This window comes from Pelodiscus sinensis, chromosome 4 (assembly GCF_052426305.1).
Source record: "Pelodiscus sinensis isolate ZL-2025 chromosome 4, ASM5242630v1, whole genome shotgun sequence".
Lineage (NCBI taxonomy): Eukaryota > Metazoa > Chordata > Testudines > Trionychidae > Pelodiscus > Pelodiscus sinensis.
In genome coordinates, this window is record NC_143055.1 from 60,879,120 (window position 1) to 60,906,407 (window position 27,288).

The 27,288-nt window shown below is 42.0% G+C and overlaps 2 protein-coding genes across 3 annotated transcripts in view; one reads left to right on the forward strand and one right to left on the reverse strand.

Annotated features, from left to right (window-relative positions):
- Window positions 1-14,088, reverse strand: part of TRAPPC11 (trafficking protein particle complex subunit 11) — a 55,054-nt gene extending 40,966 nt beyond the window's left edge. Inside the window, exons 1-7 of one of the 2 annotated variants that reach the window (XM_006130162.5) lie at window positions 14,002-14,088; window positions 12,701-12,924; window positions 6,747-6,916; window positions 5,933-6,003; window positions 4,220-4,334; window positions 3,922-4,021; window positions 1,091-1,164 (exon numbers count right to left, since the gene is read on the reverse strand). In XM_006130162.5, coding sequence (XP_006130224.2) covers window positions 1,091-1,164; window positions 3,922-4,021; window positions 4,220-4,334; window positions 5,933-6,003; window positions 6,747-6,916; window positions 12,701-12,904 — 734 coding nt within the window. In that variant the 5' untranslated portion in view covers window positions 12,905-12,924; window positions 14,002-14,088. Of the gene's footprint in view, window positions 1-1,090; window positions 1,165-3,921; window positions 4,022-4,219; window positions 4,335-5,932; window positions 6,004-6,746; window positions 6,917-12,700; window positions 12,925-13,890 lie in introns of both variants that reach the window. The other variant, XM_075930277.2, reaches the window with a different exon arrangement.
- Window positions 14,089-14,225: 137 nt separating this feature from the next.
- On the forward strand, window positions 14,226-22,788 carry RWDD4 (RWD domain containing 4). Its single transcript, XM_075930276.2, has 7 exons — window positions 14,226-14,385; window positions 15,686-15,766; window positions 16,406-16,515; window positions 16,624-16,768; window positions 18,968-19,085; window positions 19,546-19,754; window positions 21,090-22,788. The coding sequence occupies exons 1-6, from the start codon at window positions 14,362-14,364 to the stop codon at window positions 19,602-19,604; spliced, it is 537 nt and encodes a 178-aa protein (XP_075786391.1). The 5' UTR covers window positions 14,226-14,361; the 3' UTR covers window positions 19,605-19,754; window positions 21,090-22,788.
- Window positions 22,789-27,288: the final 4,500 nt, after the last annotated feature.

A 27,288-nucleotide genomic window follows, 5' to 3' on the forward strand; every position in this document is an offset into this window, starting at 1 on the left:
CAAGGTGGGGCAGAGCAGGGGCATGAAGTGGTCAGGCAGGGGTCGGATGGGGGGGGGGGGGGGAGGTTGTCCTGCACCCCCTTAGAGACAGCCCCTGGTGAGCAGTGAGGCCCTAATCGAACAAAGCAGTTAACTTGCGGTTAATTTTTTTTTTATTGCAAAGATATTGACAAATAATGATGATAGTAAAGATTGGGAGCTCACATTTCCTATATCCCATTCACATCAACAGAAATGTGATTTAGAGCCCAACTGAGATTTTTTTAAATGCTGATATTAAGAACAAGCATATATATGTCTCTCCAGATATTATTAACAACAATGGAATTAGATGCAAAAGTTATTTTAATGTAACATTAAGGATGCACAGATGCACATTGTTAAGGAAACCCAACTATTAAGGCTCCAAAAGCAATGTTGGGGAGAGGGGACAGAGTTTGAGCATGTGTGCATAGAGTATTTACTATACCCTTTGAATTAAATTCTACCTTTAAAGCATTGCTATTTGGGTCCTAATGTACTCTGTAAAATGTATAAGATGTACAACACATCATCAGTTACTGATGAAGTAGGAATCTTAACCTTTGTACTTCCTGACTGTGATTTTAACCTTTACAGATTTTCCGGGTGGGGGGGGGGGGTGGAGAACAGGAGGAGTTGGAAAAGGAGGGTTCACAGAATCATAGAATCCTAGGGCTGGAAAAGACCTCAAAATGTCATCAAGTCCAGCCCTCTGTTGTTAATGCAGCCATTTTATTTTCATTTATTAAAAAGTGAACTGACTGACTACCTGTCCAAATAAATTTTAAAATGATAACACCTACTTGGGTTTTAGTCTATAAGTAATTTTACATCAATGTAAATTGAGAAACACATTTGACGTATGACAAAAAAAGTGAACACAAACTCAAGAAAATTGTTTGAATCAATATTTACTCTGAACACAGACTAACAAAAGCATTATTCCTTACACTGTAGAATGAACTAAAAATATTGAGTATTTGACACTGCCAACATTTAAATTTTACATTTTGCTAACCCTGAAACCAACATAAATAAGAAATCACTGTGATTAAAAAAGTTTACATACTTCAGAGCATTCTGTGTATCCTGTTTCAGTTCACTGAAGAATGCTATTTTGAACTGATGTCTAACAAATAAAAGCTGCAAAACACAAACCAATAATGGTGCCATAATTTAAACTGAACACAACATTTACAAAATTGGAATATATTTAACACTCAAAGAAACCACAGATCCCTTAGAACTATCCAAAATATAAGAGTACAGCAGAAAACAATTACATGAGTAGTAGTTGAACAGCAGGCACAGAGTTTTTTTGCTGAACCTAATTTACTACTCTTACCCCCAAAAGGAGCAGGAGACCACCTTGTACTATCCATCAGCAATCATAAATACCGTATATTCTGGCGTACAAGACGACCTCTGAAGTTAAAAAACATCCCCCAAAAATCGGGGGTCGTCTTGTACGCCGGATGCCCCGCCGCCGGAGCCCCTCCGCGGCTTTGAAAGCCTCGGGGGAAGCCGGCGGCGGGGCATCCCAGGCGCACATGGGCTGCCCCCCCGCCGGAACCCCTCCGCGCCGCCGCGGAGGGGCTCTGGCGGGGGGGCAGCCCATGTGCGCCTGGGATGCCCTGCCGCCGGCTTCCCCCGAGGCTTTCAAAGCCGCGGAGGGGCTCCGGCGGGGGGGCAGCCCATGCGCGCCTGGGATGCCCCCCCGCCGGCTTCCCCGAGGCTTTCAAAGCCGCGGAGGGGCTCCGGCGGGGGGGCAGCCCATGCGCGCCTGGGATGCCCCCCCGCCGGCTTCCCCGAGGCTTTCAAAGCCGCGGAGGGGCTCTGGCGGGGGGGCAGCCCATGTGCGCCTGGGATGCCCCGCCGCCGGCTTCCCCCGAGGCTTTCAAAGCCGCGGAGGAGCTCCGGCGGGGGGGCAGCCCATGCGCGCCTGGGATGCCCCCCCGCCGGCTTCCCCCGAGGCTTTCAAAGCCGCGGAGGGGCTCCGGCGGGGGGGGAGGGGGCAGCCCAGGCGCTCATGGCGGCTTTGCTCCCGGTGCCTCTGGTCTGCTGGGGACCATCTCCAGCAGACCAGGGACACCAGGAGCAAAGGAGGCGGAGGGGCGCTGGGGTATAAGAGGAAACCCTATCTTTTAATTAAAAAGATAGGGGGTCGTCTTATACGCCCAGTCGCCCTATACGCCGGAAAATACGGTAGATACCTTAAGGATACATCTGGTGGTACTGAAGGCAATTTTTATTGCCTTCCAAAATGGAGGACAGTTGGTGGTTGCAACACAAGTTCTTGTGCCAAATCAATATTTGAATGGAAAAGGCAACAAATGAGAACCAAGTTAAGGCCAGAAGTCTGTAGTCCCTCTACAGCCGGAGTGAGAGCACTGCACAGAAAAAACACTAAAACTTTCTTAAAAACAACTAGCAGTCCAGTGGCATCAGAGGGCACGTCTAGACTAAATAGGCTTTTTCGAAAGAGCTCTTTCAAAGGAGATTGCCTGGGTACTCTCTTTTGAGCAAGCAGATTGCTTTTTCGAAAGTCTTGAGACTGTCTAGACAATCTGGATGCTCTTTCGAAAAAGCCCTATTGGCATTCAAGAATGCCTTTTTTTGAAAGAGCTCTTTCGAAAAAAGGAGTTCTTCCTTGTAAAAGTAGGTTTGCCGCTGTCGAAAAAAATTGCCATGTTCTTTCAATTTAATTTCAAATGAACGCGATGGCAGTCTAGACGCAGGTGAAGTTTTTTCGAAAGAAGGCCACTTTTTTAAAAAAAACCTCTGTAGTCTAAACATAGCTTCTGAGACTAACAAATTTAATTAGATCATCAGCTTTTTGTGGGTAAAACCCACTCCAACAGATAAGTTGAAGAAAGAATTACAGAATCCACAGTATATATAAAAGCAAAATAAGTTACCTGTCATTCACAGTATTTGGTATGGAAATGGGAAAATCAAAGGCAGGGAAAATACTGTCAATGAGACACATCCACCTCCACTTAGTAAGTTTCATTAACATTGATCCTACAATTGACAGGTAACTCCTTTTGATGTTTTATTTTATTTATATATAGAGAGCAGAATTTACAGAATTTCTGGTGTGTGCACGCGCACACACACACGTGCACACACACACAAATTCTGCTTTAATTCATTTGATGAAGTGGGTTTTACCCACAAAGCCCTCATGGCTTAATACCGCATTTCTCACTGTGGGTCCCGACCCCCCGGGAGCAACTTGGGAGGGGGGTCGCAGTATCACAAAGTTTGAGAACTCCTGGCTTCATACATTTGTTAGTCTCTAAGGTGCTACGGGACTGCTTATTGTTTTTACAGTTACAGAATAATACAGCTACCCCTCTGAAACTTAAAGTAAGTTCTCCTGTCTTGCAAAGTTTTTACAATCTGTTTGTTGCCTCTCCAGTCAGAGAATAGCCCATAATACATCAATTTGTGATGTCCTACACAGACACCAGTGATTACAAGGACTGCAGCAAGACACCTGGAATTTGGTGTGTTGTTTTCTGGAATACCTTAAGTCAGACAGAAGTACCAAAACAATTCTAGCACACATTTTATTTTTAAGAAGCTAGCTGAAAATTTGTTTCTCGGCTTACAAATACACCCCCTCAAGTCTGACAAGTGGAAGCTTTAAGAATGTAACTCTGAAATTAATTCCACAGTCCTTTTTTAATTTGAAGTTCACCTTTAAAAGGTGAACTTTAGTTGCTGTAAGTTAAGAAAAAAACCCTGCCTAGAAGTGAAAAAAAGTGTGAAAGTAATTTTGTTTTCTTTGAACCTTCTGATATTTCAAAAAGCCGTAATATATCCCATGTGTAATATATAGGATACATTAAATATACGTTTTGAATGATCTTATTTTAAAAAGAGTAATATTACCTGATGTGTTGTTTTATTCAAGAATTCTTTATGAGATTTTACTCTTCTTATTTCTGTATAGTAGTAGGTTTGTGCATGCTCATAAAAAGCATTCTCTAATCTGCAAGAGAAAATTGCTTGTCACTTTTTAAGCACATAGGAAGTTCTTTCAATATACACAAATTCTAAAATATATTAAAAATTAAGTTTGCAACTGCTCTACAGCTGATGTGCAGATGTCAATTTTTTGGTATATCATATGTTCCCTTATACACGGGAAAAATGCACTAGAGGAAACGTCTTTTGCCAATTCACTTACCTTATAATATAACCAACCAGATGATCAGTGTGGGGTAATACAAACAAGGATTTTCCAGAGAGGTCACAAGCATTACATAAAGCTGCTGCTCTTTCTGAAGCAATAACATCTTCCCCTAATGACAGCAACAGGGCATGCAAGAAAACATCAATTAGCAGAGCAGTGTCAAATTGCACTCTTGAAGTTTGACTATCATAAGATACAGAAAAGATGACGTATCTAAAATGAGAGACTCTTTGATTAGCAGAATACTATTGTGACTTAACAACCCCCAGACCTGGGCAACAAACTGGGAACTCACATAGCACATTACAAATAAATTTACGGTACTAGTTGTGTCATTTAAAAATCCCCCCAAAAAAGAAGTTTGATTGGCAAGCCAACTTCTCCTGGGTGTAAAAGAATGGTTTGCCAATGACAGAAAAAACTCACAATTCAGTATCTTTTAGAGGTATTACAAGTAAAAACAAAGAAGCTCCACCTTCCGTGACTTCATGCAGTTACAACCTGGGATAGATGGATTCAAGATGCAACCCCTTCAAACGTCTTTCCTGGACAACTAACATACAGTCAGGCAGGAGAACTTGTCCCTTGCAGAATTTAGTCAAGAGTTAAAAAAAAATGTACTACGTTCACTTCTTAACACAAACACCTCTCAACCCCAGTCAAAATGAGAGACTCATAACAGTATGGGTAAAAAACAGAGAATGATTAAATGCACAGACTTAATGAAGTGCCTTAAGCATCATGCATGCTCCCATCTGACATTTTAATACAGGCAGTCCCTGGGTTACGTACAAGATAGGGACTGTAGGTTTGTTCTTAAGTTGAATTTGTATGTAAGTCGGAACTGGCTTCCAGATTCAGCCGCTGCTGAAACTGACCAGTGGCTGACTACAGGAAGCCCGAGGCAGAGTTGCTCTGCCCTGGGCTGCCTGGAATCAGCCGCTGATCAGTTTCAACAGCAGCTGAATCTGGACACCTAGGACAGAGCAGCTGGGGCGCTGCCGGGTAGGTCCCCGCAGGGGCGGCGCTGCGGGGACCTACCAGGCAGCACCCCAGCTGCTCTGTCTGGGCTGCCCCGCTGCCCGAGCCCCTCCGCGGCTTTGCTTCGCGTCTTCCTGGTCCGCAGACCAGGGAGACACAGAGCAGCTTTTCTCGCCCCGGAGTACACGGGTGGCGGGACCGTGAGGTCCCGCAGTCCGTGTCCTCTGGGGCGAGAAAAGCCCCGTTCGTAACTGCGGATCCGACATAAGTCGGATCCGCGTAAGTCGGGGACTGCCTGTACAGGAAATATTCATGCTGACATTTGAATATTCTTAAACCAAAATGCTACAGCTTCTGTGCAACTTTTAAAACAACTGCAATTATAGTTTATTTTTAAATTGATCTCAGGTAAGCATTAAATTACAACCACTTTATAGAACAGGTTACAGCCATATTTGCACAGCCATATTTGCACTAGACTTAATACTGTATATAGGAAGCTAGACATTAAATCCCCTCCTCTACTCCTTCTAGAGCGAGGTAATGAAAAAAGTACTAGGGATTTTACGGCCAATTTTTCAGAGAAAGTTCAGAACTTTTAGGGGGGAGGAGTGCAGTGCATGAGAACTGTGCATGCAAGTGCACAAATGATGGCCACATTAAAACCCCTTCGAAAATTTGGTCCTCATATTTGCATGCACTGCAGTTTGATTAGCCTTTTCATACCTGGAGGTAAGGGTGTTTTCTTTTGAATCAAGACTACAGCAACTTTTGTGTTTCTTCCTTGCAAACTTTGCCTGAAATAGAAGAATTGTAATGACAAGCTCACATTTCATATTTGTACAATGACTTTTGGTCTCCTTAAAAATTATCCATTAAAAAAGCACACATTTTCTACAAAATACAATGTGTCTGAAAAACGACAGGGAACATGTAAAAATTGCATTTTACACCACCTCAGGCTTTGTCTGCACTACAGCTTTTGCCGGCAGAGAGTATGCAAATGAAGCGCTGATTAGCATTTTGTTGCATTTCATTTGCAGAATCTATTCTGAGCTGTTTTTGTGTAAAGGGTTTTTGCGCAAAAACAAGCAGTGTAGACGTTTCCTTTTTGCGCAAAAAGGAAAAGTCCACACTGCTTGTTTTTGCACAAAAACCCCTTGTGCAAAATCGGCTCAGAATAGATTATACAAATGAAGTGTGACAAAATGCTAATCAGTGCTTCATTTGCATACTCTGGGCAAAAGCCGTAGCACAGGCATAGCCTCACTGATTTCAGAAAACAGGAAGTAAAGGCAGTGCCAAGCAACTTTTGCTAATTTACATTCTAAAGTAAAACTTCATTAAAGCCTCTTTATATTATATAATATATATATATAAATAAAATTTCAATTATAATTTATCTGTAAGGAGTCTTTTCACCTCAGAGTAAAATTGTATTTTTAAAACAAAAGAAAAGATAAAATTGTTTTAGGACATGTATAAGTAATTCGTGACCTACACTTCAGTAGATACTTATAACCAAATAAAATAACTGTACCTGACAATTTCTACTCTAGTAGCACATTCTGACTGTTTTTCTTTCCACTGTGCCTCATCCCAGTCCAGTTCATAGAACACCACAACAAGAGCTGGCACCAGATTCAGATGTTTGTTCATCCAGCCAGTCTTCAATATCCCTTTTGGAATGTACCACTCATAGGAAGTTCTCTGAAAATATTAATTTAACTTATTTTAATAAGTCACCAATGCTATTTATTTGTGCTATTTGGCATATGTATGAGAAATTCCATGTCTGTCTTGGGGATACTTTATCTTTCCTCCAACAATCTTGCTCTCTCCCTAATGGAGATGGCAGGGATTTCCCTACACCCCTCTTATGGGGGGGGTATACCTCCCAAATTTCTACCAACCCCCCTCCCCCCAGTTTTGTGAACTAGTTACATGCTAATTTAGTGATTGTTTGGAAATCTGAATTGAATTTGAAACATTAATACACACTTTAAAAGCATATACAGTTTATATTGCATCCCTCTCCATCCTGGCTAATAGCCACTGATGGACCTATTCTCCAGGAATTTATATAGGTTTTTTTTTTAACCCTGTTATAGTTTTGGTCTTCACAGCATCCCCTGGCAAAGAGTTCCACAGGTTGACTTTATGTTGTGTGAAGAAGCACTTCCTTTTGTTTTTTTAAAACCTGCTGCCTATTAATTTCATTGGGCGACTGCTAGTTCTTGTGTTATGTGAATGATTAAATAACATTTCCTTATTCACTTTCTTCACACCAGTCAAGATTTTATAGACCCCCCCTCATAATTCCCCCTTAGTCCTCTCTTTTCTAAGCTGAAAATTCCCAGTCATTTTAATCCCTCCTCCTGTTTCATACCCCTAATCATTTTAGTTGCCCATCTCTGTACCTTTTCCAATTCCAATATAACTTTTTTGGGATGGGGTGACCAGATGGGGTGGGATCTGCACACCAGTATTCAAGGTGTGCACGTACCATGGATTTATATAGAGGCAATATGATATTTTCTATTATGTGTTGTGGTGTATTTTGCATTATCCTTATGTTAAATTTGCATTATCCTAACAAAACATTTAATTTATTCATATCTCTTTTATACATTACTGGTCAAAGTGAAAATGAAAACAATACAACAGTTTTTCCACTCAAAGGCCTCAAAAATTAAACACATCAAGAACCAAGAATATATCAATATGTCATCTGAAGAGTCAAGTGGTGTACCTACATCCAACCAGCCCAAAGCACAAATACAGCTACCTACTGAAGAAACAGCGTCTCTTCAGAAAAACCTAAAGGCAGTTCCTGACGTTTGTCGATCAAAATGTTCCCATTTATTGAAGTTACAAAAGATGGCACCTCTTGCAAAAAAGCTTACGAAGAAGGAAAGCTTTCCAATGCTATAACTGGTAAAAGTGGAGGAGCTTGGTTTGTCAGACCGATCAGCAAAGCCAATGCTGACAAACTACGTGAAAAGGCAGCAAAACACCAGACCTCTGGATTGCATCCACATGCACAAAGCCTTATAAGCCCTCTTTCAAAGCCAATTTTAGAAGTACTTAATGAGGCCGTTAAGAATGCTGGAGACACAACACAGTTCACGCAAACAAACATGGCTGTGGCATCATACTTTCTATTTAAGCAAGAGATAACATTGGCCTCCAGTTTGTAGTGTGTGGTAAGTGCATTGTCACTTGTTCATCCTGAAGTTGAACACTGGTTCCGAACAAGATCAGCAAATGCTCATTATCTTTCTGCAAGAAACTCAACTGACTAGCTAGAAGCATGCGGTGCAACACTGAAAGACTCAACAGTTGAAGTGACGAACTTTCTCACCACATTCAAAATATTTGCATACATGGCTGATGAATGCACCAATGCAAGTGGGCATCAAGTCATTGTGTATGTTATCCTGATGTCAGAGGTAAGCCAGCAGATGCATTTCTAGATGTTCAAGTTATAGAAAACACATCAGCTGCATCTGTGACAACCCACATCTTAGAAGAGTTAAATGCTTGTCAATAGGACCCCAAACAGATGGTTGCTTGTGCATTTGATGGAGCTGCAAACTTCTCTGGAAGACATGGTGGAGTACAAGCTTTGCTCAAGAGTAACCCTAATCTCTCCTATACACATTGCAGAGGCCATCTACTCCAACTAGCACTAGTACAAGCTGCAGAATCTTCGAAAGACATTTTAAAAGCTATAAATTTAATGTCTTGATTATATTCTTTTTTCAGCAAGAGTCCAAAAAGACTGAATATCTTGGAAAATATAGAAGATACACTGGGACTAAAGTTCAAATTAGTCCAATCTGGGAAAACCCGCAGGCTCTCTCATGAGCGATCCTTGGCTGTTGTCTTAAAATTACTCCAGCCGTTATTACTGAGTTTGGAAAGTATCTACCAAGATGGGATGGATCTAAGTAGTGAGGCTGGTGGATTACTTTTGCTACTACATTCAGAGAAGATTACCACCATTCTCTCTCTCTCGTAAACCTACTGTTGAAACCACTTGGGTCATTAAACAATGCCATCCAGGCATGTGCTACAACAGTAGAAGATCTTTGTCCAGCAATAGAAGCTACATTTGGATCACAGAGCTATCCACTGAAAAAGTACTGGAGGAAGCAAAGATTTCAGTCCAGAAATTGACTAATGAAGGCATTTATACTGAATCCTTAAGCGAAGAGGACAAGTGTTTGTTAAGACAACTGAAAAAGTACACAGACTTGATTCTTAAAAATCTACAACAGCGACTTCTAGATTCTACTCAACCGCTATGTAGCTTTTACAGATGCCTGTCCTATAAAATGACAACAACTGAGTAGAGTGAGGTACTACCAGTAATGGGGCTCCCATGTGCTCAGGACAGAATAGAGAATTTGAAAACAGAGTGGAATATCATACGACAAATGAATGAAGATTTGACTTCAACTTCTTTTTTATCATCACTAGTGGCTTGACTGGATCTTTGTGCTATGTTTCCTGGGATGAAAGAAGTAGGAATTCATCTCTTGCTACTCCCAGTCACAACAGCTATAGTTGAGCATTCTTTTTCATCATTGAATAGAATTTTGTGTTCTGACAGAAGTCGCCTTCTGCCTGATCATGTGAATGAACTAATGAGCATATCAATTGAAGGAATGGAAGTACAGGACACACAAGAAGCCACCGAAGATGAATGCACTGCATTTGAGAAGTTCATTAACAGAGTTGTGCAAAATTATAACAAGAAACCAAGAAGGATGTAGACGTAGTGCTTCATAGAAGGCTTGAATAGCCAACTTTAATTTGTGAGATTTTAAAATGAGTTAAATCTAATTAAATGTCATGAAACATTTTTCAGTTTTTACTATGGTGCCATACAGCCCACCTTCACCCTCACAGTCTCACCCCTCATCGGCCCTGACACCCCCTCCAATTTCAATTCCTGAGAAAAACACTGGGAGACGGCATGAAGAGATTTTCTTTCCACCCCATTCTGGCTCAAGGGCCAGAAGTACACCACAGACATATTATAAAAATAGATTTACATAAGCAGGAGGTGACAGAGGTGGAAGAAGAAGAAGAGATTATGAAACTAAAGAAAAGTCAACTTCGGGAAAAATAAAATAATATGCACTTAGGAACAGGTTGAAACTCTCTTAACTGGGATTTTCTGGTCTGGCATTGCCAGACTACAAAGTCCCAGTGGAGAGCTAGTGCAAGGGAGCCCCGCAGGCTGGTAGGGCAGCGGGAGACCAACATATGGCAGTGGGTCTTCGTGGCAGGATAGTGGGTCTGCCCAGTAGGGTAGTGGGAGCCCAGCACGCAGAGGCAGTGGGGTTGCCCGGCACAGCAGTAGGAGCTGGGCACTGCAGCAGGATCCCGGTACACAGAATCAGCAGGGCTGTCCAGCATGGTAGTAGGACCTCGGTGCATGCAGAGGCAGTGGGGTTGGAAGGTGCTGCAGCAGGGGCTAACTGGGCAGTGGGGGGCTAGCGAGCAGCGGAGGATACAGGGCAGGGAGAGCGGGGTGGCTGCCCTGGGCCACGCGCTTCAATAGGCCCCATGCCAGCACCAGGAGCGGACTGGCCCGACGGGATACTGGGTATTTCCCGGTGGGCCATCCACCGAAGGGCCAGCTGGCGGCTGCTAGAGGAGAAGGGGGATCGTGATAGGGCGCCGCAGCCCCGCACTTTAAATTCCCCGGCGCTGGCCAGTACGGTCATGTGGGGCCGAGGGAGGGCATGTGCAGCGTGCTGAAACGCCGCACAACAGCTGAGAAGGGAGATGCCCAGGTGTGGCATGACATCACGGCCCGGGACTTTAAAACTGCGCGGCTCAGCATTGCACCGCTCAGTTCGGCACGTGGTCTGGAGCCTGGGCTGGGGTCGCGGTCAGCCTGCAAACTGGAAGTCAGAAGGTGGATGGCAGAGGAAAGGGCTTGAGAGGAGGGGGGCAGGTCATGAGAAGAAAGGGGAAGGCACAAAGGGACAGCATGGAGGAGAGACAAATGCCAGGGGACGAAGTGGAGACAATGAGGAAAAGGGCAGGAGGGGAGGTGTCAGTGGAAGGGGGGACAGGGTGATGCTGGGAGAGGAGAGGGTAAGGGCATGGGGGGCAAAAGGAGGGAGGTGGTGGTGCTGGGAGAAGGCTTGAAAGGAGGGGTGGGCATGAGGAAGGTGGGGATGGAGCAAGGCATATGTGAGGGCACAGGGGCATGAGGAGAATGGGGGCAGAGAGTGATGAGGGGGTGGGCATCAGGGGAAAAGAGGGCAAAGGGCGCAGGGGCAGTGAGGGAAAGGGGAGGCACCAGGAGGGTGCAGGGATAAGGGAAGGTGCAGGTGCCAGAGGATTCTAGGAGTGAAGCAGAAGGGCAGACACCTGGAGGGGAGGGACCAGCACCAGAGGAGAGAGGCAGGGCAGGCGTGTAGGGAGGTGTTAGGAGAGGAGATGAGGAGGGGTAGCTTACATGATCAGAGTGGGGCTACTGGAGGAGTGGGCATAGGGCGGAGGTCTTTTTTCTATTTTTTCTCTGAGGGGGGCCCCCCGTGAAATTGTGCTGCCCTGGGCCCTGCAAAATTCTCATCTACCCCTGCCAGCAAGAGAGGAGAGCTGGCTGGGAGGCTAGTGATCGGACCAGAGCCAGAGGGGGCTAGCATCAGGGGGGCCAGAAATGATCTCCTCTGGTCGGGCAAAACCTTGATGTGGGATTGGTCAGGTCCTGGGGTTACCAGGCCATGGAGGTCCAACCTGTAGTATCTGTCATGTAAAGATAACAACATGTTTTATAAAATAAAATGGGTATTACCCCCATTTCACAGGAAGAAAAACTGACAAAAGGCAAGTTACTTGTCCTAAATCACAGTCAATTAAAAAGAAAATTAAGGAATAAAATCTAGGTTTCTTGATTTTCAGCATTTCACTGTAACCACTGGACTATGCTGCTTATCAACTACTGTGATACTGTTTCAACTTCACTGTAGTGCTGCATATAGAGGTACAGATTGTATTTTGCTCTCATGCAAACAAATTTTAATTTTTTTCTAACATCTAAAATTTGGATACTTGACATTAAAATTCTGTCCTAATTGCTGATTTAAGACTTACAGTGCCCCTTTACCATGCAATGCTTTCAGATTTATTATGACTGAAGATTTACCAAAAAAAAAAAAAAATCACAAATAGCAAACACTTGACAGTAATGTATCAGAGGGTAAGCCATGTTCGTCTGAATCTGTAAAAGCGACAAGGAGTCCTGTGGAACCTTATTGACTAACAGATGTATTGGAACATAAGCTTTCGTGGGCAAAGACCCACTTCGTCTGACAAAGTGGGTCTTTGCCCACAAAAGCTTATGTTCCAATACATCTGTTAGTCTATAAGGTGCCACACGACTCCTCGTTACTTGACAGGAAGATAGTTTTCATAACGTGTTTAGTATATTTTAAGACTTTATAAAAACCTCCACAAACTATGTACCTTTGTTCTGCATTTGGGATACTCATGGTCACCAGGGAGCACTTTGAAAGAAATTGGTACTCTGTCAGCTCTTCTGTTTGCACAAAAGGCATCCCAAACTGCACGATGAACAGCATTATACACTACATCCAAGCCAGTGAGGGTTACAAAGGCCATAGGCCGACAACATAATTCCACGGGGAAGTCCCACTGTGTTGGGCTCATCTTGAGGTTTTACAGAATGCCTGAAAAACAAAAGTACCCTGTATTTCAAATCTCTTTTCAAACATGCCATTTCCTATGAGATAGGAAAACTATCTTTTAAAAAAAATTAAACCAGTCTTTTTAGATAGGCTCCAAATTAAATCCAGCCTGCTCGTGCAACTTAAAATGCATTTGTGTAAAGGAATGCAAACAGTTTTAGATGCAGGGATTATTTTAAAAAACTCCAACAATCAATCAATTTTTGGAGGGCATAAAAGAACCAGAAAGGGGAGGGCACACATGCAGTACATCTCAATTAAGATCAAACATCTGTTTTTATTCATACTGCTCAAACACTTTCACTATTATTAAAAGAGTAAGCCAAACAGCCACTAACTATAGATGTACAACAAATAAGTTCATCAAATACTCCCTGCCCCAAGATGTGAAATTGAAAAGGTAGATAGCAGATGGTCTGAGAACTCTGATGGCCCCAATCCTGCAGCTGGAGCTATATAAGCAAATATAGGAGCTTGCAGAGTCAATTGCAGGCCATGGCTTCTCTCTCTTACACACTAAGAAACAGCCTGCTTAAATAGGCTTTGCATGGGCTAGGTACTGTATGGAGCAACAAGCATGTTCGACCTCACCATGGTGGCACTGGGTTTTTTAGCACCAGCCTCAGGTTTGATGCAATACACTGTACAGAGATGACCCCTGCTCTGAAAAGCTCCATACTCAGTATCTACCGACAGGCGCCGTTCGCTGGGCGGGGGAGGGGCCCACCGTGCAGAGCGTTGTTTCGTTTAGAACCTGATATTAAAAGGGCCACTATTGCTCCCACTGGGGGGGAGGGGGTCAGTGGCGCTTGCCCAACCTCCCAGTAACGGGCACGAGCGGGGGCAGCGGGAGACAAACACCAAGAACAACCGCCCCCCCCCCTCCCGCCGCGAGAGACCCCGCCCCGGCCCCGCCACCGCCTCTCCCTGCTCCTGCCAGCCCCGCACCTTTCCCCGCGGGACGGGCGGCGCAGCCAACAGCAGCCCCCGGCGGGCGTTCCGCGAGCCCCCAACCCGCAGCACCGGCCGGCCGGTAGCAACTGAAAGCCAGAACCTCACCTGCGGAAACAAGAGGTTAGGAGTGACAGCCCGTGCCACCAATCAGCGTTCCCTGCTCAATGAAGAAAAAAAGTCAAACCTGAACTCTCGATAACCCGGGTAGGAACCAATGAAAAAAGGGGACAGAGGCGAGGCCGCAAGAATTAGCCAATTGCCGAGCGGGATTGATAACGTTGTCACAGACGAGCCCGATCATAGCGAGAGATAGGCATTCAATACAGCAGCCCTGGCTGAGGGGGAGCCAGTGAGGTGTGCTTTGGCTGTCGGGCGGCTGCGCATGCGCGCCCGTGTGGCCTGGGTTCCCGGCTGCGGGTGGCTTGTGAGCCCCTGGGCCGAGGCAGGGACTCCCAGCCCGGGGCCATGGCGGCGAACGAGGACCAGGAGGTGAGACGCCGACCCTCTGGGGGACCGAAACTGCCCCCGACTCCGGGCTGTGCCCGCCTGGCGATCGCGGATTAACTTTAACCCCCCCCCCCATAAACCCGCCTCGGAAAGCGGGTGCAGAACAAGCCCCGGGAGCGGGGTTCGCCAGCCTGACCCCACACGCGCCAGCCAGAGCCGCTGCCCTCCCGCCGGTAGCCTGGCTGCAGGCGGGATTCCCTGCCGCTTCTCTGTGAAGCCAAGATTGGCCGAGACTTTAGGTCAGCCCCCGAGCATTTACCCGTCAGGTGAATCCCACGTCAGCCCCCTTGTTTCTTGGATGCCATCGTGCAGTTATCCGTGGAGTTGGTAAATTCTCTAAAATGCTTTCGTACATTGAGCATGTACATTGGGTACGCTCTGGGTAGAGTCTAGTAACTGCATATGCCCTGCAGAAAATCGTCCTGGGATAGGTACTTGGCGATTAGTAGGTTTTTCTGGGATCTTCTCAGTTATGGAATCCTGTCCCTGTAGTTCTGTAGAAAATAATATAGGGAGGATAGATACGTTCTTGAAACAAATGTTTGGCCTTTTCCTGTGGGAAGCTAAGAATAAAGCTTGTTTGTTTGTTTGTTTGTTTGTTTTTTAAAAGCGGTCTTCAGGACTGCCGGAAAAAGGTGCCAAGATAGGGATTGGATTTGCAGAAAAGTAAATTGTATTCAGACTAGTGTGCCAAGTTTGTTGAGGTCCTATTCTACAACCCTAAAATTGGATTATAGAAGTACAGTAATAGCCAGTGATAGAAATGTAGCCGTGTTAGTCTGGTGTAGCTGAAACAAAAAACAGGACTATGTAGCACTTTAAAGACTAACTAATAAACCACCTTGTTACTCTTTAAAGCACTACATCGTCCTGTGTTTTGTTTCAGTAATAGTCAGGATATCTTAGATCAATTGTTGTCTGCATTTTAATTTCTTTGTTTTTAATGAAAAACAGAAAATGTGGATTTTGGTATATCATGCTTAAGTTTCAGAGGGGTAGCCATGGAACTTAAAAAACAAGTAGTCCTATGGCACCTTAGAGACTAACATTATATATCTATAGATAGATAGTATCATGAGCTTTTGTGGGCAAAACCCATTTCAGGTGAGATGGTCTTGAGACATGACCCAAGATTATCTCATCTAAAGAAGTGGGTTGAGAGAGAGAGAAACTACTTGTATATTATGCTGACACTCGTCTGTTTTATTTAAAGCATTTGAAAGAATTTTAAAGTTAATATTGTATTGAAATTCCTAACCTTTCATCCACCTGTTCTTTTCAGATGGAGCTAGAAGCATTACGTTCTATTTATGAAGGAGATGAATGTTTCAGAGAACTTAGTCCTGTTTCCTTTCAGTATAGGGTAAGACCACATGGAGCTTTAATTAGGTGTAATATATCATTCATTTAAAGTTATTGGGGTTTCAAAGTGGCAGCGCCGCACAGCTGATCCCCAGTTCAGCTGTGCAGCATTGCCACTTTGAAGTACCCCTTCTTCCCCTCCTATCAGCTAGAGGCAGCAAGGGATGTGGGGGGAAGGGAAGGAAGGAAATTGACTAGTCAACTGACTATCCGATAAGCATTTGCTTATCGGATAGTTGACTAGTCTTTAACATCCTTATGACAGATATCTTGGATAGTAATGTGTGGCATGTTGCTACTCTCAGAAAGCTTACTATGAAGAAATTTGAAACTTTGAGTCAAGGTAAATATGAACTATATTTAATATAGAGCATATTTAGGCCCTGTGCTCTTCTCCCAGCCACTGAGCACAGGGGTGGGGGGAGGAAGGAGGCACTGCACAGCATCCTAGAACTGGGAAAGGGGTGGGAGGAGAGAGCGAGAGGAGGCAGGCGGGACACAGTGTCATGTGATGACTTCACTGTCGTCCTTCAGGAAAAGGGTTTTTTTAATATACTGAAAGAGGTAACCCCACCCACTTTATTTTTAAGGTTTGATGATAAACAGACTGCCCATTGTAAAATGTTTCATCTCTTTTCAGATAGGTGACAATGGTGATCCCAAAGCTTTCCTAATAGAAATTTCATGGCCAGAAACATACCCACAGACAGCTCCAAACATATCCATGAATGCTTTCTTCAACAACACTATGTAAGTATTTCAGTTAGTAGTTCCATTTTAGTTTTATATGTGGTCTTTCTCTGACCATATTCTTTAATTCTTTTGAGCTTGTAATTGGATTTTATGGTTTTCTTCTAGATCTGTAGCTGTAAAACAAAGTATATTAGATAAATTAATGGAAGAAGTTCAAGTTAATCTTGGAACTGCCATGACATATACACTTTTTGAATATGCCAAAGATAATAAAGAATTGTTCATGGAAAATCAACCTGTTCATATTGTGGTAAGTCTATAACTGGGGTATTAAAAAAAGTTCAGATTTAGAAAAACTCTTTATAATACAACGAAAGGAATGGAAAGGTTAGTTACTATAAGTTTAAACATCTCACATTGTTATAGAAAATTTCTGGAGCATATCTATGAGGTGCAAATCAATGTGTATGTCAATAAGATAACGGCTAGGAAAAAGTAGATGGAAGGAAGTGTATCACTGCTCTGCGGGTGTGACCTGAAGTATTCAGTGTTCATCCTCTTACCAAAAAGTTTCTATGGGCACATCTACACAGCAGCATTATTTTAGATTAATTGATGTTGTTTTTAAATTTAAGAAATGTGCGTCTACACAGCAAGCCATTATTTCAAAATAATATCAATCTGGAGGACTTCTTACTCCGACTCCTGTAACCCTCATTTCATGAGGAGTGAAGGAAGAATGTTCTTCCTTTGACTTCCTGCTGTGTAGACAGTGCCAAAAGCCAAATTAACCTATTTCAACTTCAGCTACGCAGTAGTTGATGTAGCTGAAGTTGCCTAGCTTAATTCGACTTTTGCCCTGCTGTGTAGATGTGCCCTATGAGAAAAATGAGAGCAGCAGTGATTCGAAACACTTCCTAATCTAACACAGAGAACCAGGGTGACTATAGAACTAGTGCCAAAGAAAGTCAGTTAGAGCCAAAGTGGGTTTTGAATGGATGAGCTAGGCTGATAGCTTGGGTTTGAGCAGAAGAGCGAGGGAAGGAATAACAGAAGCAACAAATCAGTTACAATGAATGTGAAAAATATTTAGCTGATGGAAATAAAAATATTAAATTTCTTAGATAACACTTCTATGTTCTACTCTAAGTAGCTCAGTAGTCTAGAGAACATGAAGCACATTCTCTGCTCAAAGTGATTTCATTAAAACCATCTCTTCTAACCCTATCTGTTAAAAGCAGCATTTCATCTGGAGTGGGAAACTTGACAAAAATCTATTTTTAGAAAAACACATATGCACCAATTTTTATCTATTTGATTTATAATTTTGTTCAGAACTAGGTTAGAATTATCCTAACATAGATATTCTGATTCCCAAGAGCTTCCATTTGAGCCAGTTAAAATTGGAAGCTTTATGTTTCTTATTGTCCAGCCTCCAATTCACATTTTCTACATGTTATCTTATTTTTAAAAAAAAAGAGAGAGAGAGAAGCCTCTAGATTTGGACCCTTGTTGATGTAGTTTTTCTCTGTAGAGAGTCTGAGAAAGAAGGAAGCATTAAATGATTAAAGGCCTAGAAAACATGCACTAAGAGGGAAGACTGAAAGAATTGGGCTTGTTTAGTTTAGAAAAGAGAAGGCTGAGGGGGGACATGATAGCAGTTTTCAGGTATTTAAAAGGGTGTTGCAAGGAGTGAGTGGTACTGGCAATATTTACACGGAACCACTTCTATCCCCACTAAGTCAGGGCATGTTGTGGGGTTTGTACAATTTAGATACAACAGTGAGAACATTAGAAATATATAGTACTAAAATATAGAAGATTAACCTGGCATTGCTTGAGTCTTGAACTCAGTTTTTTGTTTTTCTTCATTTAAATCATTGCTCGGGGGTGGGGCTGGTAATGTGGGGTTCAGTATGAAGGGTGCCCCAGAGAGGACTACCCCAGCCCTCTCCCACCGCAGCAACTGGAGGCCAGGTGAGAAGCGCCTCTCTGCTGCAGCTCCAGTGAGCACAGACAGGGGTGGGGGTACATGTCTCCCAACTGGGGCAGGCCAGGCCATCTGTTCCCTGCATTCTCCAACCAGAATGAGGAATGCAGCAAACTGTATTTTCCCCTGGCTTTCTGACAAAGGCGAACAATGAATGGGGAGGGGATCATTTCAGCACCCTCCCCCCCATCCTCCCTAAAAGGCACCTGAGGGTGGGAGGTTCAAAGCTGGGACAGTCCCAGACTGTTTAGGGGACTTCTTGAGCAATTACATAGATGCATAGACAGATAAACTCTCTCAGATATATAGCAGACTACTTTTAAACTGCAGCTGAAAACTTAGATGATAAAGCACAGACAGCATTCAGTAGTAATGTAATTAAAAATACTTGGAATGTCTCAATAAGAAATCTTACAAACATTATTTGTAATTTACCCATCATGGTGATACCTTAATTATCAATTGTCAGTTCAGTCATTGTTGGAGAAACATTTAAATTATACCTTTTCTTCCTCTCAGACATCTGTAGGCAATAATGTCTCAGCTGGAACTCAAGAAATAGCTCCATCAAGTAAGAAAAGAGACAAAAAGGAACAGTTGTCCAAAACTCAGAAACGAAAGCTAGCAGACAGAACAGGTTTGTTCAATATAGTCTACTCCTTTTACAGAATTGAGGAAATAATGCCGTGTGTTTGGGTTAGTTTTGTACATTCAAAGACAGATTCAGATACACCTTGGGTCACAAGAGAATGAATTGGGTCTCATCCCAGTCTTCACTTGCTTTGCTCATAAAACTACCAAACAGTTTTTCATCAGTGACAGCAATCTGACACACAAAATTGATTGACATAGCAGTGATATGGCAATTAGTTCTGCTTATTTACCTCAGTTCCTGAATGGGAAAGTTCGCACAGAGTTGCACACTACACCTGCCGCAAATTTGTACTATGAGTGTCTTGCTTTCCATGCAGTCACTTGTCGGATATTGTGTTGACCAGACCAGTAATATGAGAGTTCAGTTCTTAAAATTGTAACATCTTGCTAGAGTCTGCCTTTTGCAGTCTGAGAGCTGAAAATAAATGCTATTTCTTCTATAGATCACAAAGGAGAGCTTCCTCGAGGATGGAACTGGGTAGATGTAATTAAGGTAGTATGACTGTTACAACTGTGAAACTGTTGCATAAAAACATTATTTTTCTGCAGATGTAGTGATAAATTATATTTAATCTGTCTTTTCTTGCTTTTCTTCCTACAACATTTGGATGTGACTGTGGTCTCTGATTAAATTCTGTATACAATCCAGCATGTAAGTAATTTCAAGTTTTAGAAATTGTCTCTCAATCTGCAAAAATTGACTTTTATCCATTTCTCCATAAATCCTATGGATAGTCTCTTACAAAGCTTTAAAAATACATCTCTTCTGAAATTTAAGATATATTTAATCTGAAAGCGTTAACTGTCTTATACCCTGAGTTTAAAGGGGAAATGTATCTTTTGAGCATTTCAGATTAAGTTTTTGAGGAGAGAACTTTCAGCTGTAAATTCCAGAATGCACTGAATGTGCTGTCTTCAAATGGGCAACTAATAGGGATGCAGCCAAGATTTACAGATTCCTCAATAAGTAGAAGCAAGGGGCCGCTTCAGGAATTGTAATTCTTCTAAGCAGCAGCTACCCTGTCTCCTGCGTGCCTGTCACCTCTGCCTTTTTTTCCCGCCCACTTATTAATTATTGATTTGTATTACTGTAACACCTAGGATCAGGACCCTGCTATGCTAGGTTTGTACTAACAGAGCTAAAAAACATTAACTATAAGACGAGAGAGATGAATACAGATAGGATGGGTAGTACAAGGAATCCAACAATATTGATCTGTTAATTCCTTCATTTGCCATTTCCACTTCATTACTTCTGCTGCTGGAATATAAATTGACATTGCTATTTTTAACAAGTTCCACTTTATAACAAAATATATTTGATTAAATACTATGTTAAAACTGCAGCAGTGAGTGATACAGAAATATTTTTGTGAATGAAAGGCTTCACAATTGAAAGTAGTTATTTAGAACAGATGTCTTGAATTTCAGAGAATTTTCCTGATAGGACTACAACTGTTTTAAGTATTACATTTGATCTTTAGAAACCAGGTCACATTGCCCACCAAATATGGTTTTTAATTAAATACAAGTGAGCATTGTCACAGTTTTTAAACACTAAATAATCCACTAATGACTGTTGTAGAAATGTGTGGGATACTTTTTAAAAACTGCACTATTTGACTTACCAATCCCCACACACTTTTGGAATCAGCCTTTTCTTATTAAACGGAAACATTAATAATTTCTGGTACTGTCTTTCACAAAGTTTAAACTGGTCTAAGATTAACTGCAGAATGTACTATGTTTTGGATATAAAATTGTTCATAAAATATGGGAAAGCGGAGTCTTAAGTTCACAGGTCAATGAAATATAAACGTATAAGCTATAAAGGATTAGTTTTGAGTCATTTTAACTTTTAGATGCATTAGCTTGGTGAGTTGGTACTAGTAACTGAATATGCCTGTATGTAGTGAAAAATAAAAATATAGTTTCTAATGCCTAATAAATGCAATATGTCTGAACATTTTTTCTTTGTCTTTTATAGTTAAGCAAAACGGGTTCTAAAGATGATGAATAATGGATTTTGATACAAGGAAACTTCACCTTTTAATACAGTGCAATTTTGGTCAACATCTTTCTTTTAATAGCTTTTTGCTCTTGTTAGAGTGGAACATTTTATAAAAGAACAGTTTCCTAACTATTAAACCTGACCACAGATGCTTATCCAGAGATTATTCTGGTCTTACATCTTTCTTCATAAACAAAAACTTGCCTTAAACAGAAGATAAGTGTGACATTTTTATACAGAATGTTGAGAGAACCTATTTGCTTTCTGCTGAATGTTGAAAAGGATAGTGAAAATATGCAGTGTTAATTTATATTGTTTTACTCTGTAGTAAGAATATAGTAAAATTCTGTTAGTGAATCCTCTGCTATTTTGACCATTTCCTGAAGTTCTCATTCCAATGGAATAAAAACATTAAAAGTGATTAATCACTTGACAGCATATAGTACATTAAAATAAATAAACTCTTTAAACAAAGCCTTCATGATTTGTTCCTCTACAAATGCAGAAAGGGAATACTACACAGTTATAACCAAGGATTTGTCTAGACCTTTAGGCTATGTCCACATTGCACATCTCACATTGGTGTGGCTGTGCTGCTCCAGTTGCTCTGTTGTAACCAGTGTAGCTGCTCGTTGTGGAAGAGAGCTGTGTCTATGCTATTGATCTTACAGCAGAATGCTGTAATGCTACTGTAAGGTCCCCTGTGTAGCCGTTCCGAGGAAGCATAATTAAACCACTCCCACCAACAAACCCCACACTGGCCACACACCAGTGCTTTTTTCAGTGAAACTTATGTCTGTCGGGGTTGTATCCCCCCCCCCCCCAAGCCAACAGAAGTTTTACCAGCAAAAAATGAGTCTAGAGAGCGCCTAAAGATTTTGGTCTTGTTCTAAGTGAATTGAACTGCCTACATGTGGTGGTGACAGGAGCGGCTCTAGACTAGCTGCCAGCAACTGGCACCCTAGGCGAACCATGTAATCAGCGCCTCCACCCCCAAGCCTCTCAACGATATTGCGCCACCATTTAACTTGAATTTGGCACCCCATTTAACTTGGCACCTTAGGCGATCACCTAGTTCGCCTATATGGACGGGCTGCCCCTGGGTGATGATACATCTGAGTTCCCATCGGTTTGCCAGTAATGCTATTATCTGAAAGCAGAATAAGTTTCTGACTGTGGTTTTGATTAATTAGCTCAAAGTTTCAACTAGACAAGGGTAGAGAAGGTAGCAGCACATGACAGTTGTAAATGCTAGTTCAAAAAGGAACACGCTCCCTATTCTAGATACAATCAAAGAAAAAAGTGGCTACAATACCAGCATGCATTTTTAGTTCAGCTCAGTGTGGTGGTGTCATTCTCACATGTATCTTTACAGGAGGCTAGGGTGTTTGTGTGAAGTTGTCTTACTGATAGTCAATTTCTGATTTTTATGATTTGGTGGCTTTTTCTATTGGATAACCAATCATTTACAATGAGGATTTTATTGTATGAGTTATAGGACACTGATTAAAAAATAACCACTGCCCCATGTGTTGGGAAAACATTTTGTTACAAGTTTGTTGTCTTGTTTCAAAGAAAAAACCTTCTTTATTACAAAAACAGTAACTGAATATGAAATGCCTTAATGTCATTTAATATTTGAGATTTTTTTATCTTAATAAATGCCTATATCTGCCATGGCGTGAGGTTTCTTGCATGAGACCTATATTGTGCAAATAGTAGTATGTTTAGATTTACATCAAATTCTTCCCATTATGAAGTAAGGGGTTCTTAAATTATCAAGAGAATCCTTTTTTCTTCAGTATTTGCACTGTATACTTTTCAGGATAATTGTTGCAGTGTACTTATTTTGGGGACACTTAGTCACACTTGATGTGAAGCCATCGGATACACATCTGCTGAGCTTTGTCATGCAGCAAACACCATTCATTTAAAAAGTGCATTCTGTTGCATGTAATACAACATTTAGTGAAGGAAGCGGTGTTAAGGGTACTGATTGGGTTTCCCTAGAAGATTTGTGCTGAGTCATGCTTCTGAGCAGCCCAGTACAGGAGAGGTCACCTGATAAGAGTAGCATAAATTAACCTGACAGTTTCAGCTAATGGACTTGCTTGATTATTGGACGGTATAGATTACTGATACACTAGCAGGGTTATAAACTACACACATGAATGCAGTTGTGAATTCCAACAAACTACTTTCCCACCATCCTCCACACCCATTCTCCAGCAGGTTAGATTAAATTCACTTCAAAATTACAGCTGTATTTTCTTCTGCAAAAGCAATGGTATGAAATTAAGTCTGTGGAAGACAAGTGTGCTGGATGTGCCTTGCTGTCTGCTTAGAGAGAGAGGGGAAGATCCAGGAGACCTATAAAGCAGTGAGCTCTGGCAAGTCCTTGTTCAAATAATGAATTAAAATGTTGCACTTTGTATTAAAGTGACACACAGGTCAGTGCAAACCAAAAGCAAACAGAATTTGATTTATAAGAGCAGGTTCTTTTGATAAAGGCACCACCAACTATTACTTCTGATGGAATTTTAATAATCAGAAAATGGTTTTTCAGTTTTGAACCACAAGTACCAAAAATGAAAGTATATTAGATAAGATTACATCATCTGGAGAAAGCTAAACGTCTGACAAATTAGATACTTTTGGTTGCAAGTCTATTGGTTGGATTCTTAAACTAAAAATGCGTTTGTATAAGAAATAAAGCTAAGAACACCAACAAGCCAATAACACCTTAGGAGAAAGACTCATGAGCTGGTGTATTTCTTTCAGGGGAGGCGATCACTGCAGCTTTAATTTTTCCCAGCCTCAGAAGGATTTGGCTTTTATATTCAAAAGCTCCCTGAACTCTCTGTTTTCCTTGGTATATGAATTTAGTTACCATGACAATTTATCTGAATAGATCATTTGGTGGGGGGTGGGCACAGGAACCACCTCCAACCCTGTCCTTTCCTATTGCTGTAAGGAAAGTCAAGTACATGTACAGCATGTGGCTTCTGAACTACTTGATCATCAGCTTTCTGTGCTGGCTTCTATGGTGTGGGCTGATCTGAAGTTATCCTGGCACTTTATACCCCAAGGAGATATATGCTTGCAAAACAGCCTGTCTTCCAGTTCTGTTCTCTTTCCACTAATTTAGTAAATGTTACAAGCCTGTCTCCATGACAATAAACTGGATAAGGAACAATTCAGCCTTGTACACTTGTTGGTTTCTCTGGGAGCTGGAAAGGTAATATCTTTGTTCTAATAGAAAATGGGGCTTGGAGGGAGGGGGAAGGAAAATGTATTTGGTATTATACAAGAGCTAACATCTTATAACTGAAAAAGCAGCTCTGGTACCTCATGCTGGAAAGACATTCATTGAGAGTAGGGATCTCTGTTACTGGCAGCTGAACTAAAACCGTGTTGGAATATCTTTAAAAAACTTAAACCAATAGCATTACTGGGGTCAGGAACAGAGTGGTCATACAACCTTTGAATTTGGTGTGGGGGGGGGGTAAGGGTTTCTTGAGTGTAGGGCCATAATATCTGGTAAAGTTGGAGTATTTTTGCAGTGGAGTGGAAGAGGAGGATGGGTGAGGAATGTCAGAGAATAGAAGTTGCAATATCCAATGTGCAGAATGAACAAAAGCTGAGATGAGTTGTTAGTAGATGGAATGAAGAGGAAAGAGTGAATTTATGTGTTTCTTTGCCATACAGACATCCTGTTGTGTTCTACTGAAGCACAGTTGAAAGCAATATTGAAAAGATTATTTACGACTTAGTAAAGTATGGAATATAAACAGCACTTTACTTGGTCCCTCGTATTTTACCATTATTATTTCCTAATAGAAATTATCACAGGATTGTTTTTACTCTTTTAGGCAAAATACACAATGTTGCAACTACACTGTAAACTAAATTCTAATGCCTTCTCTTATAATGCTTTGGAGATCACCAATTTCGTAGATTCATTCTGGTAGATGTAAAGATTAGATTTTTTTGTTTTGGGGAATGTTTTAGTACACTGAACTCTGGGTATCCCTAATTAGGGAACACCCATGGTATGGGCAGGGGGAGAAGAAAGTGGCTGTGTGTGTGGCCGCTCCCTCTCCGCTCAGCTGCACCATAACAAGCTCTGCCAGAAGTTTTTCCCTGCTGCTCCCAGGCCACGTCTACGCTATGAGATTATTTCCAAATAAGTTATTTTGAAATAGGCATTATTCTCATAATAAGCAGGGGTTATTATTTCAAAATAAACAACCTGTTGTTTTGAAAATTTCAAAATAATGGACTTGCTGTGTGAACGCTTGCCTTATTTTGAAATAAGAGGAGTTATTTCGATATAACTCCCCAGTGTAGACATGCCCTTAGGGAGCAGCAAGGGATGCAAATCTCCAGGAAAATGCACCTCCCTCTCCCTCCACACCCTCTCTGGCCTGACAAAATCTTTAATCTGGCAACCCTGTTTCTCAGGGTTGGCAGATTAAAGAGGTTCAGGTGTACCATATTTCTGTGTGTTAGCCAAAAAGCCAACCTTCACCTCAAAATGGCTTTCTGAACACAAAAATGCATCTGTCTTGTAGTAGCTTGGTTGGTGAACACCTCTGTCCTTTTCGAATAATTTAATTTATCCCAAAGTATTATGTGAAGTTATTTTAGCTGATGCAGACTAACATTTGAACTGAGTTGTATACATTAAATCTTATTTTTCTAGTTTGAAGTAAGAAAAATATCTCAGCATCAGATCTCTTTTTTCCCCCTTCACTGCCACCAAATACATCCCTTTCCCTTCATTCCTTGCCATGTTGCTAGGTAGCACACTTCCCAGCCTCTCCATGGCAGCAGCACAGCTCATGTATATCCTTTGCTTTGAGGTGATTGTGTCATGTGGCAAGGGCTCCTCTTTCCCTGGCCACTGCCTGCGCTGGTAGCTTGCCTCCTTCCAGGGCTGGAGATTGCCATTCATTTCTGGGTTAGGGGGTCCCACCACGCCTTCTAGGACTCCCTCCCCACTGTTTCTGCTCTCAAGCTGTTAGGGCTTACTCTCAGACTTAAGTTCTCTGTCTTCTACCTCTCCTTTCATCCTCTCACTCTGGGTATGTCTAGACTATATATCTCTGCCGACAGAGGCATGTAAAATAGGCTACCCGACATAGTCAATGAAGCGGGGATTTAAATATCCCCAGCTTCATTAAAATAAAAATGGCCGCTGTGCTGCGCCAGCTCAGTTGATTGTCAGCCCAGCGCAGCAGTCAAGACGCAGATCGGTCGACAGAGGAAGCCTTTGTCAACCGCTCTGTAAACCTCATTTCACGAGACATAATATGTGAGCACTTATGTTGACAGCAAATGTGATTTCAAGTGCTTGATGCACAAATTTCTCCAATTCCCCAAATTTCTGACAGATTTGTAACTCTCTCACCTGCATTGTGGATCCCAAGCTGCCTGGGTTGTAATTGCTGATAAGGTGACAGCATTAAAAGGTATGGTAGCAGTGGCAGAGAGAGCAGACCAAATTGTAACTGCATCACCTTACAGGAGTATAAAAGGCTTGTGCAAATGTGTGAGGGCACAATTTTGTTCTGCAGCCTCTATTACTGGTAATTATCAGTGAAAGAGTTTGACCTGACTTTCAGTGCCCATGATGAGTTTGCAAAGTATCATTCAGAATAGATAATCTTTTTCTCAGAAGCTAAGAATCTGTTAGAGTAGGGCTACTCAATACTCAGCCCATGGGCCACATGTGGCCCATGGCCTGTTTGTTTGCGGCCCGTGGTATGGTTTGGGTTTACAGGGGGCTCAACACGCGGCCTGCAGATGAGACCCAAAACAAAAAAGTAGTTAATATAACGGTCTTCTGTTGGTATGCATTTTAGTAGTTAAATTCCTGGACTGTCATTGCTCATTAAAAGTGCTGTCATATGAGTGGAAATTGGGTAAATCTTGCATTTTATTAATAACAGCAGAACTGACATAAATGGGGCCTGTGTGTTGTGTAGGCGTGCCTTACTTTTTGTATTTATGCCCAACAATGTGAAAATATATAAGCAAATATCTTCTTACATGTATATACAATCACACTTAAGCTGCTGCCCTCTGCATGTGCTGAGAGTATCATTGTGGCTCCCAGGGCTTCCAAAGTTGAGTAGCCCTATGTCAGAGTATACATCATGAGTAGACTTTT